Raw genomic sequence first — 12,959 nt, 5'->3', positions numbered from 1 at the left:
ACTGCTATAGACACACATGTTCTCCATGTGCAGACAACTATAGACACATATGTTCTCCATGTACAGTCAACTATAGACACACATGTTCTCCATGTGCAGACAACTATAGACACACGTTCTCCATGTACAGTCAACTATAGACACACATGTTCTCCATGTGCAGACAACTATAGACACACATGTTCTCCATGTGCAGACAACTATAGACACACATGTTCTCCATGTGCAGACAACTATAGACACACATGTTCTCCATGTGCAGACAACTATAGACACACATGTTCTCCATGTGTACATGACTATTCTAAGCACACATGTTCTCCCTATCTAGGCAGCCACTGTAGAAATGTGTTTTGTATGTGCAGGCAGTCATACATGCATACATACATGCATTCCATGTTTCATCCCAAACTGGTTTTTAAAAATATCACTGAGTGGGTCATGCTCTTGTTTTAATAGTTTGTGTGTTGACTCTAATATGTTAAATGGAATGTTTACAGTTTGTCAGTTTTCCATTGATAGAGGACAAGGGACAAGGTGTGTTTCATTCTATCACGGGCTGCCGTGGTCCTGGGAAGCCATATTTAGGGCCCCATCCAAGCATATCCTTGTGTCTAAACCGTAAGAGATCCATAGGAAAGCCAAAGTTGGTTGTTGCTTTCTCAACAGCTGAACTCAGTGTCCCTCCTGTTTGTCAGTCTTGTTGACACGACACATTAACTGGCCGTTTCACGTGTTCACCAGACGTGCTCACTCTGCAGTTCCGCTGTGGAAGAGAGGAAGGTCTTCGTTTTCACAGCTAGTGGACAGCACAGCCTTATCCTCTGTGCCCTCTGAGTTGCCTGGCGCTCAGTGCAGAATGGGAATTAAAATGATGAAATTGTGACTCTGATTTCAGTAATAATCTTACTTGATAGTTACCTGAGAGACCGAAACATCGGTGCCCTCACTGTGAGCCTTGTCTTAAGTAGTTGCCACCAAACAGGAGAGCCATTCATTGAAGATGCTGGCTTTTGTAATTCTCTAGTGTTTAGTGAGAGGCCTAAGTAGTTTATTCAAGAAGACAGGCTCACTGCTCTTTCAGATTAGTCTCTAATCTTATGGTAATTTAAGTGATCTTCTTACATCAAAGATTTGCTCAGTCTGTTTTTAAGGAAATGTTGACGCGGATGGATAAATGTGGTGAGTTAAATCAGAACAGGTGATGGAAGGATCACAGTGAAGACGTCATGAAAGATACATGAAATATACATTCCATTGACACGAGGTTGGGATGAGGAAGGGGGCCGTTTACCTGGGACCTGGGACCTGGGACCTGGGCACTGTCGGCAGGGCGTAGTGCAGGGGTAGAGCAGGGAGGTGGTGGCAGTGGGTGTCCAGAGAGTGTGTATGAGCGGCTTGTGGCAGAAGCATGCCTGTGGGGCGGGTGTGTGACCGCTGGTACACAGTACAGCTCTTAGGTCTTAGGTCTTTTCAGGTGGTCTTGTCTTGTCTTACAGGCTGCAGAGACCTTTGATGGTGAACACAATGGGAACCAAGCAATGTCCCCTGCTGTCCCCTGGGCCACCTTTCCTGCAGGTACTACTACCTCCTGATCACTGGATTCTTTTTTTCCTGTATTTAAAGTGATTTTCGCTGTTTTTAAAACCCATTTCTCAAGTTTTTTTTTTTTTTTGATCTGAAAAATATAGTGTCCTAGATTTATTCTGAATCCAACTTTTCTTTTTCCCAAAGTCTGAACTGCATTGTACAGTCTGTGCCAGCTGGAGGCTGGCTGTAAACGGGGATGAGGAGCACTGATCTTACAACACATCGCTCAAATTTACTTTGGTGTAGGAAGGTGTCGAGATGCTTTCTGGGTCACCTGTGCACGACAGGCTCCGTTTTGCGTCTTACTTTGTGATGCTCATCACTGTTTCAAATACAGCAGTTTCTTTATAGTGAAACATTCACTAGTACAGCAAATTAAAAATAACAGTTGACCAATAAATATTTTCAAAAAATGTTCACTATCCTACCCATCTTGAGATGCACGTCAGATCCCCTCTGGGACTCCATCTTATGCTGTCAGGATGCTCATCGTCAGAAAATGAAGGAGCCGCTGGAGGGGATACGAGGGAAAAGGAATACAGTCAGCGTGTTTACGGTCTGGAAAACAGTGGTGGGATTGTAGTTTGTTCGTTATCTAACCAAGCTTGCCTGAAGATCAGAGCGCAGAGTTAAGCCACTAGTTAGTCACAGGGCTGGGCTGTGGTAGTGCACATCTTGCCTCTCAGCACTTGGGAGGCAGAGGCAAGCGGATCTCAGTGATGTCGAGGCTTGCCTAGTCTATGAAGCGAGTTCTAGGACAGTCAGTGTTGTTATACAGAGAAACCCTGTCTTGAACCAAGATATCACTGCAATTGGATACTGTAGGGTGAGAGGAAAGAGGAACTCATAGCTGCTGCTGAGGGGACACAAGCTAATGCAGGCACTCCCTGACGTCGGGTTTGAAGGTTTCTCAGGAAAGTACAAATGGAACCACCATATTCCCCAGCCCTACCACTCCTAGGCATATATGCCTTAACTGCTTGGTGTCTCACTGCCGAGAAGCACACATCCATATAAGATGCTGTAGCTTGGTGGGTTGGCTTGGGCACTCACAGTCAGGGAATAGAAGAGGCAGAATTCTGTGAGGTGGTGGGGAAAGGCTCCTTCAGTGCCTGGACATGAGAGGCAGTTTCCAAGAGGCTCTCGTCCCTGGTGTCAGAGACTGTAGACTGTTGAGCCAGAGACTTCTGTCTTCCCACTTCTCTCCTTCCGTTCCTTCCCCAGAAAAACCTCAGATCTGAAGATGCATTCTTCCAGTTTCTTTATCGGTTTGCAGAAATGACATTAGCAGGCCTGGCTACAGGCTGACCTTCGCTGTGGTCATCTCCCTCTGGCTGCTGCTGCTGCTGCTGCTGCTGGATGCAGGCTTCAAGATTTATCTGCATTTCCAGGAGGGTGGTGTGAGGGGTGATTAGGCATGACGCTCCCTTCAACACCAGACCTGTCTATAATCTGTACAGACAATACGTTTTCAGGGGTATGTCTTGGAAAATAACTCAAACATTTGGTTTAACTTTTAGGTATTTTGGGGAAGATGGGAAGGTTCATTTTCAGGGTCAAGGCAAGACTTTGGTTAAGCAGCGACTATAGGGTTTGTTATCCTAGTGCGTGTACAGTCTCAAGACAGGGCTAGATGCCAGTTTCTAAACACACTGAGGATAATTAATGTCTCTCTTGACATCTTTGAGGCTCCAGTACCTCAGGATGTGTCTTCTGCGTAAGTGCTCATGGACAGGCAGCACTGACGGTGGGATGGATGACTGGCGATATATGTACCGTGCCCTCTGTGCACACCCTCTGTGCACACCTTCTGCCCCATCCTCCTCATTCCTTTGCAGGCTCTGACCGTTGTGGCTCCTTTTCTTGTGATCACATAGCTGATAAGAGACGACTTAATGGGGGAGGGTTTATTTTGGTCCATGATTCGGGTGATACAGCCCGTCATGCTGACAGGAACGGGAGGCAGCTGTCGCGTTGCATCCAGAGGTAAGAAGCAGAGAGAACCATGAATGCTGATGTCCAGCTCACTTCCTCTTTATGTTCAGCCTTGAGACATCCGTGCATGCGATGGCCCCATTCTCTCCTGCCCTGTCCTACACACAGGATGGGTTTTCCCTCTTTCGTTAAACCTCTCTGGGAACTCCCTCACCCAGAAATGGGTCTCCTCAGAGATTCTAAATCTAGCCCAGTTGACAGCGAAGATTATCACATAACCTCAAATGCATAGTTGATATGTATGGCATGGAAGGTGTAATTGAAGGTGGTGACCGTTTCTGCAGCCCACAGCATTGCTGTTGTTACTTCATTCCAGGGAGAGCCGGCCAAGGGGAAATGCTACCTTCTCTGGGACCGTTTTCTAGTTCCGTTGTGATAACTGAAGCACCGTCAGAATGCCATTTTATTCCACCTGCTCAGTGCTTGGTGCATGCTAATTCATATTTGAAGATGGTAATGAAGCATGCATCTTTCTTATCTTAATGTATAGGTTAGTACTGTTGTCTTGTACAACTGACACCGGTGACCTTCCCTCTCCCTTCTCCTCCATTCCTGGAAACCACTGCCGTGCATGGGCTCTCCATATGGTGAAGCCTGTAGGGGCGTTCATGGGCGATCGCTCAGGCTGATTGCTGTGCCTGGCTTTTCCCAATCAGATCAGTGCCCTCAGGTTTCATTCCTTGTTCATCAGCTGCTCCGCTTTCCTTTTTCTTCAATCCTAATATCCCAGTTTTTATTCATTTTTGTGGACACTTGGGTTCCTTTTGCCTTTGGCTGTTCTGAATGGTGATACCATGAGGATAGTGGTTACGTGATTTTAAACTGTAATCTCATGTGTGACATCTTTACATGCCTGCTTTAGTCTTTTTAGGGCAGGAAAGCTGCTCTGAGATTCTTGATGACTGTTGAGTAGATTTACTGCAGTTATCGCTTCTTGGTTATTTTCAGTCCAAGGTGAATAATTAAGTAGTCTTAGTGAGATGATATAAGAGCAGAAAACTCAACTTTGCTTCAAAAATATATCAGCCTTGGAAACCTTCAGTAATTGCTAAGAGCTGGATGTGTGTGTGTCTGAGTTAAGTGTTCAGAGGACGTTCATTTCAGACGCATGACCTGGAAGTGGTGATTGATAGGTGACCGAGTAGTCATGGGGCTGTGACCCGGCTCAGCGAGTAAAACACCCATCCCCTGACGGCTGAGTTCCACCTCCGGAGCCCTGGTAAGAACAGAGGACCAGCGCGTGCAGTGGTCCCGACAGACACGCCATCCGCATGCACACGTTCACGATGGGATCTGTTTCTAAAGAGTGGCCACGGATGCTCAGAAGCACCGAGCCGTTAATATGCTGAGCTTTTCTCATGTCTCCCTGGTTTCCCTGCACGTTAGAGCACAGTGTAGCTCAGTGCAGGTTCAGGAGCGATGGTGGCTGCATCTGCGCCCTGTGCTTCATCGATCACTTCTGGAAAACCATTCAGGACTCACGTGCTGGATAATATAACAACATTCAGAGTGGCTATAATTTTTAGAGAAGTAAAAATTTTTGCTAAGAAATCTTGTTTTATGAAATTATAATTATTTTTTATAAGATCTAAAAAGGAATGCTGTTCTCCTTTCATTTTTCTGAAATTAATGTTTGTCTGCTGATAGTAGACATGTGCAGGTGAACACACACATGTGAGTGTGAAAGCTTGTGTATATTTGGAGACCCTGGGCTATGGAGTCTCCCTCGACTGCCCCTTGTGGAGACCCTGGGATATGGAGTCTCCCTTGAGTACCCCATGTGGTGATGTCTTCCCTGCACCTGCTTTACCCCCTGTGTCAGTTATGCTTGCTCCTCCCCTCCCTTCTCCCCCTCCCCTGTGCTCTTGAGACAGAAAGAAGTGCTCATCTGTACTTGACTTTGTCAGTTCTTAATATTTCATTAGGCATCTGTTTGCCTGCCTGCCTGCCTGCCTTCCTTCCTTCCTTCCTTCCTTCCTTCCTTCCTTCCTTCCTTCCTTCCTTTTTTTTTTTTTTTAAATTGTGCCTCTTCTGGTAGCAGAGCCAGAGTTTCAGAATTCATGGACTTTATTGAGGTTATTTCTGTGTTCACTGGGGACTCACTCCTTTGCCGTAGATGCAGAAGGCTCTTGCAGCGCCTGGCACCCAGGTCTGTGAGTTGCGGACTGGAAGCTGTTGCTAGGAGGACAGAGCGTTTCCCCAGATGCGTTTTTTTTTTTGGGTTGGCAGACCTTCTGCCCCCAATGTGAGCTTCAACTCCTTGATAGTAGCTGCCTACAGTGAGTGCTGGGTCAGGACGTGTTACGGAGCCATTTTGTACAATGTGGGTGGCACAGTTTTAAAAGGCAAAGGAAAAAAGAAAGACGGTTCACTTTTTGCCTTTGACCGTACAAATGTAAGCTGTGTGGAAGCGAGGTGGGGGGCACAGACCTTGAGCAGTGTCCTCCCCAATAATGCCTCCGAGTTCCTTGCCGCTCTGCACAGACCACATTAGAATTCAGTGACCATCAAAGGGAAAACAAGTGGTCCGGATAGATACTTTAATCCAAATTAGCTCCTTCAAAACAGCTTATAAAGAGGGCAGACTAAACTGTCTGTCACAAGCCGGCCCTGCAGAAGGAATGATGGGAATTGGACCAGCAGATGCTGAGGCGAGCGACTTAGATGTGGTTCCTCCGCATCTGGAGCTATTTGCATACAAAGCCAACAGGAAAGCTCAAACATTCCTCCCAAGACCTTGGCAGAGGGGAACCTGGAAGACAGATGCTTTTTTGATTTCATGGTTCAGTCTTTCCGTTCTCCATTCTCCCGGCCAGGAAAGCCTAGGACAGCAAATTGGTCGTCCTATTAATCCCCTGCCTCTCTCCACTAGCCCTGCTCTCCCAGGGGGATCTGTGGTACGCATCTCCAGGGCTCAAGACTCGAGCGTTCACATTTGCACGTTTTTCACGTGGTAGTAAAAAGCACAAGATTCACTGGTCGGATCTGCGTCTGTGGTAGAACTGGAAAGTGACTCCTTGCTCGCTCAGTACCTGTGTCTTACAGGCAGTGTAGCTGGCCTGGCAGGTGACATTTTCAAGAGACTCTCATGTCTTAGTCTGATCGAGACGGGTGAAGTAATGGGCCCTGAAGAAATGAGATTTTCCCGGAAAGTTCATGCTGAGAGGAGGAAAAAGCAGGGGCTACTTGTTCTCTGGAAAAAGATTTCACAGTTCTGACAACTCCTCAGACCCCCTGTCAGACAGACTGGAGCCCAGGGGTGAGCGGTGGGCGGAGCCACTCCTTGATCAGCACTGCTGAGCTGGCCTTTCCTGGGCCCTCTGTTTAATCTTTGTCCCTCTTCCCAGTGTGGCCCCATTGAATATCGTTCTCTCTTCTTTGCTCTGCTTTTAACTTGACTCCTAATTGCCTTAGTGAGGATGTGTGGCTGGCCCTGACCCCCACACTGGATGACAGCAATGTGGAAAACATTTAAAACTTCCTCTGCTTCCTGCTTCCTGCCCATTTAGAGATTCTCGTTAGATCAGACCCTGATCTTTCTTTTCCATTTGTTTTATATATGTATGCGTTTATTGCCTACATATAAGTCCGTGTTCCATGTGCGTTCATGGTGCTTGTGTAGACAAGGCGGGGCATCAGATCTCTTGGGACTGGAATTAGAGAAAGTCGTCAACTGCTATGAGGTTCTGGGAATCTTCCTCTGGAAGAGCAGCCAGTGCTCTTAACTGTTGACCCACTGCAGACCGTAGATTGTCATTGTATTATAATTTTGCTACCTGAGGGAAGGTTGCCATATGGTTTCTTTTTGCTACTTAATGCATTTTCTTCTCAGGCCAAGGCTATTCACGTACCTTACCGTTTGTGATGTTCAGGGCCAGTCTTCTTAAATCGCACTGAGGAAGACAGCTCTGTAGAGCCGTGAGCTGGTCCTGCAGTAGCACACTTGTCTTCTGTGTGGCTCACGTCTTGGTTAATGTGTACACCAGGAAATAGACCGACTTTGCCCATGTGCTCTGCCGTGTGGCTGTGACTACCCTAGTTGAGTTTGTTTCCTGTTGCCATGGTAAACATCATCACCAAGAGCATCTTGGGGAGGAGAGGTTGTCTTATGGTTGTAGTCCATTGAGAGACGTCAGGGCAGGGACCTGAGGCAGGAGCTACTTGCTGATCTGCTCCCCGAGCCTTGCTCAGCTACCCCTATGCAGTCTAATATTGACACTGCCCTCAGCAGTCTGGGCCCTCGTACATCAATGAACAATTAGGAAGATGGCCCATAGACATGCTCTGAAAGAATCCACTAGGGAATTTCCCAGTCAAGCGTCCCTTTTCCAAGTGTATCAAGTTGACAACCGAAGCAGACTATGGCAGTGACCCTTGGTCTCCAGCTGTCTGTGGCTGCTCTGAAATTCTGTCAGACAGTGTGTAAACGGAAATGCCAGGCGACCTTTGAGCTCTGAGCTATTATTTTATTTTTTTCTTATTATAACTCTGTAATTTACAAAGCTTATTCTAGATGAGTTGGGGTACCTGGTTTAAACTACATGGGCCGAGCGAGGTGACACTAATGTCACGACTGTATTCTTTCCAAACATATTATACACTTATAATACAAGCGCTACCATGGAAAGTTCCAGTACTTAAGAGAAAGTGATCCTGTTTTATATGTTTTACTTTTCACATCTGGTCCAAAGCTGCTGCTGTGGATTCTAGAGACCAGGGCCGACCATTGCAGCAGACAGAATCATCTCCTTCCTCGCATTCTTTGTTTCCACACTCTTGGCCTCTTACAAGCCTAGCTATAGATAGATAGAAACAGTAAGTTTTCTGTAGTGGGAATTCTTAAGGAGCGAGGTGAGAGGAGAGGGAGGTGTGAGGCCATCTGGCAGGGGTGCCCTGCGTAGCCGTCAGGGCCTAGCATGATTGTTCTTAGTTGTCAACTTGAATACATCTGGAAGGAGCTACAATCTAGAAATGGAAAGCGCACCTCTGGGGTATTTTTGCCCCGTGTGAAGTGGACGGATCCACTTCTAGTCGGGGCCTTCGAGGTAGGAAAACACCCCCTTTAATCCAGATCTTGGACACATCTTTAATCGGGGCCACACCCTCCGCTGGAAGCCTATGTAAGGACACGCAAGAAGGAAGCTTTTCCTCTTTGCCTGGCTAGCGAGGCCTTGCCTTCGCTGCGTTAAGCCTGCTTCTTTGGGATTCCAGCTGAGACATCAGTCTTGCAGACTGAACAAGTCCTGGATTCGCAGACTTTCTGTTCATTGTCAGCCATTGTTGGATTAGCTGAACCTCAGCCTGTAAGTCATGGTGATCAACTCCCTAGAAAGAGAGATTCATTCTCTGAGTCCTGCTACTCTGAAGAACCCTGACTTAGACAGAACTCCAGCTCTCTATTGTTACCCCGTGTGCTTGTCGTCTTTGCTGATGTGGGTTTAAATCAGCTCTCACTTTGTGCCACAAGGTTGAGTTTTCAGGCTCCTCTTGCTTCCCCTCAGGTCTCAGAGCTTCCTGTCTGCTCTTCCGTGGCCCTGGCTTTTCCACTGGTGAGCTGGCCTCATTTCCCGAGTTTCTGGAATTCTATAAACCATCCCTGTCTCCTCAGTGTGGATCTGTCCCGCACCTCCTGTGCCACACCCTGTCTGCTCTGTGTGACTGTCCTGCACCTCATCCATCAGTTGTCAGCCACATGGGGCAGCCCCTTTGGTTTCTCGACCTCTGCCCACTGCACCAGCAAAGTCATCACCACGCTGCTGCCAGGTGACCACGACCACTCCTACCTGCACCCACGCTGGTTTCCCGTGAGGGCTGAGTGGGCTGGGGCTTACATCTGTGTGTTGTTTGTGGACTTTTATTTTAAAGTCTTTTTTCCTTTTATTTTTGTGGATTCTAAAATACTGAAGTAGAAGACATTTAGCTAATGATTGGTGATTATAATTTGACCTATTTTTATGATATTCCTCCGAGTGTTTTAGCAACCTGTGCAGTGTATTCAAGGCTTGTACCTATAATTACCATGTTCTTCTGAATAAGTCATATAAACTATGCAGTTACAAAATCTCACTTGATTTAAGTATCGCTATTAGGCCTAATAGAAGCCTTTTGATCTCACTTTTGACTTCTGTATTAATTTGCTTGATGCTCTTGCCTTGCAGCTAATAACTACTAAGTTTTTTTCTTGTTAAAGCTTGGCTGATGTGAAGAGGTAATCATTTCACATAACTTCTGAAGCTGGGCTTGATGGCACAGGCCTAGAATCTCAGGTGCTCCAGAGGGCAACGAAGGAGCATCATGAGTTCAAGGCCAGTCTGGGCAACTTAGCGATACCCTGTCTCAAAAAGTGGAAAGAGGACTCGGCATGTAGCCCAGCGGCTGGGCACTGGCCAGGCATATGCGGGGAGCCCAGTTCACCCCGTTCCTAACCTGAAAGTTCCCTTCTTTAGATTAACATAGAAAATATGTTGACCTCCCTCCCTCCCTCCGCCCCTCCTTCCCTCCCTCCGCCCCCCCGTCCTTCCCTCCCTCTCTCTCCTCCCCTTCTCTTTCTGTGAATTTACTGAAGTCTAGTTTTATTATCTATAACTTCAGATAGATTGTTTTTGGCTAACTGGGCCATGCAAAGTAATTTTAGGATAAACAACATAGAACTTGCCTAATATACTAAGAAAATAGGCAGGGATATGTGTGTGTAGAGATATGTGTTTGAACTGTGGAGAAATAATGATAATTTTACCCAGGCTTGGTTCTACAGAAGTGTTTACTGTGGGCAGTTTGAAGTTTCAGCCATTCTGTGCCTAAATAGTAGTAAGACGTTCTGGAGTTGGCATGCATGCTGTAGTGCTCACACACATCACACACACACAACATCAGTGTCACGCCCCCCCCACACACACACACGTCAGTGTCACGCCCACACACATACAACATCACACACACACCTACACGCACATCACACCACACATACACATGCTTTGCTTACATTTTTGTGAGACGTTCTGTCAGTTTGGAGAAGATGCCACTTGAGCTGTAACTGACAGCACAGGCTGGAGAGAGCACTGTGGTCAGGGTCACGGGGCATTGTCCAGCAGTGTTTATTAGCAAGGACCCCAGCAGACTCAAAGGCTGCTGCTTCTAACATTCTCTTAAAACTAAGCATGGAATACCTTTTTCTTTCATTCAGAGGAAGTTGTTGCCGATAGAATCGTCAGTCCCTTTATTGAGTAAGCATTCAGTGACTTCACCAGGGCTCCTTCTGATCTAAACAGCGTTTGCTTTCCTGGGGTGTGTTGATGACGCTTACAGGTTTTACTCTGGCCTTTCTAGATTCTTGCTGGTTCTTTGCCAGTTTGAAGCAAGGGTCCCCACATTTTCTCTTAGGTTGTGTTTAGCACAGGTGGACAGTGAGGAACTGAGAAGAGACCTTCTGTCTGCCTCACGGAGCTGGTAAAACAGGCCCAGATTAAATGTTCACAAAGTGCTGCTGGGTTATAGAACTAATGCAGCTTTCAAGGCAGGAACAAGAGTCGGGGAAGCCCATCAGGATGGAGAAGGGTGTGGGGCTGCACTAGATGAGGGCTGTTTCTCTTCAGATGCAGAGCTAATCAGTTCAGGGTAAGCAGGGGGAGGCTCTGGTGCTGAGAGAGGCAGCCTGGTCGCTTTCATTTATCATGTGCCCTTCATATTTAATCTGATGTAAAACTTGTTTATTGAGTTATTAGTATTTTGCTTTCTCTTTTTATCTTTCACTGACCCCAACCCCCTCCTGTCCTCTGCTCCTCCCCCTCCTGTCCTCTCCTCCCCCTCCTGACCTCTCCTCCTCCCCCTCCTGACCTCTGCTCCTCCCCCTCCTGTCCTCTGTTCCCCCCTTCTGACCTCTGCTCCTCCCCCTCCTGACCTCTACTCCTCCCCCTCCTGTCCTCTGCTCCTCCCCCTCCTGTCCTCTGCTCCTCCCCCTCCTGACCTCTACTCCTCCCCATCCTGTCCTCTGCTCCTCCCCCTCCTGTCCTCTGCTCCTCCCTTCTGACAGGTTCTCATCTCCTTGCTTTCAGGTCACGTTCACCTTGAGCTCCACGTGGGTGAAGGAAGTATGTGGCTAGTTCCTACCTGTTTCTTTTGTGCACACTAGGGCCTGAAAATCAAATTGAGGTTTACAGAAATTGACAAAATTTGTTCATCTCTCTTTTGTTCCTTTGCTTAGTGTTTTGCTTGAATATTTTTCATCTATGTTCAGTTTTGTTGACTTAAATGCTTTCTGTGAGTGGTTTTGCTCCGTACCAGCGTTCTGTTTACTGGAAAGAAAAACAAGAGAGCCTCTACCAGTCTGCTGCTGCCTGACCTGCATTGATTTTGCAGGAAGGGAAGAGGTGCTGCTGTGGAAACAAAGGAGAGTTTCTCTGCACAGCCTGGGCGTGAGTCTCAGCCGTGCCACTGTGTATCTGCCTGCAGGTCACAGCTGGGGACCGTCCCCTTAGTGAACGAGTTCTAGAGCTCTGTGTCTGCAGACCTTGTTGTATCTCTTGGTTGTGTTTAAGAACTTTCTGTCTTTCTGAATCGAAGTAACATCAGTCCTCTGCTTAAAGGGATTGCATCGTACGTGTTTGCCCTCCTGTTCTGAAGAAGAGGCTTTCCTGTTCTAGGAGGACACCATGGTGTGAATGGCTTGTGGTGAGCACAGGTGTGAATGGCTTGTGGTGAGCACAGCTCCTGGCTTCTGTAGTGAGGAAGACTCTGGTGTGAATCTCTTGTGGTGAGCACAGCTCCTGGCTTCTGTAGTGAGGGGGACACTGTGGTGTGAATCCCTTGTAGTGAGCACAGCTCCTGGCTTCTGTAGTGAGGGGAACACTGTGGTGTGAATCCCTTGTGGTGAACACAGCTCCTGGCTTCTGTAGTGAGGAAGACTCTGTGGTGTGAATCCCTTGTGGTGAGCACAGCTCCTGGCTTCTGTAGTGAGGGGGACATTGTAGTGTGAATCCCTTGTGGTGAGCACAGCTCCTGGCTTCTGTAGTGAGGGGGACACTTTGGTGTGAATCCCTTGTGGTGAGCACAGCTCCTGGCTTCTGTAGTGAGGGGGACACTGTGGTGTGAATCCCTTGTGGTGAGCACAGCTCCTGGCTTCTGTAGTGAGGAAGACTCTGTGGTGTGAATCCCTTGTGGTGAGCACAGCTCCTGGCTTCTGTAGTGAGGGGGACACTGTGGTGTGAATCCCTTGTGGTGAGCACAGCTCCTGGCTTCTGTAGTGAGGGGGACACTGTGGTGTGAATCCCTTGTGGTGAGCACAGCTCCTGGCTTCTGTAGTGAGGAAGACTCTGTGGTGTGAATCCCTTGTGGTGAACACAGCTCCTGGCTTCTGTAGTGAGGGGGACACTGTGGTG

At 47.5% G+C, this 12,959-nt stretch overlaps 1 protein-coding gene across 5 annotated transcripts in view; it reads left to right on the top strand.

Annotated features, from left to right (window-relative positions):
- Ccdc91 (coiled-coil domain containing 91) overlaps nucleotides 1-12,959 on the top strand; it is a 169,088-nt gene that overhangs the window by 36,089 nt on the left and 120,040 nt on the right. For all 5 annotated transcript variants that reach the window (XM_038319703.1, XM_038319702.1, XM_038319700.1 and 2 more), the window contains one exon: nucleotides 1,500-1,578. In XM_038319703.1, coding sequence (XP_038175631.1) covers nucleotides 1,500-1,578 — 79 coding nt within the window. The remainder of the gene's footprint in view (nucleotides 1-1,499; nucleotides 1,579-12,959) is intronic.

Source organism: Arvicola amphibius, chromosome 2 (assembly GCF_903992535.2).
Source record: "Arvicola amphibius chromosome 2, mArvAmp1.2, whole genome shotgun sequence".
Lineage (NCBI taxonomy): Eukaryota > Metazoa > Chordata > Mammalia > Rodentia > Cricetidae > Arvicola > Arvicola amphibius.
Note: the sequence above shows the minus strand (reverse complement) of the source record. Positions and strands in the feature narration are given on the sequence as shown.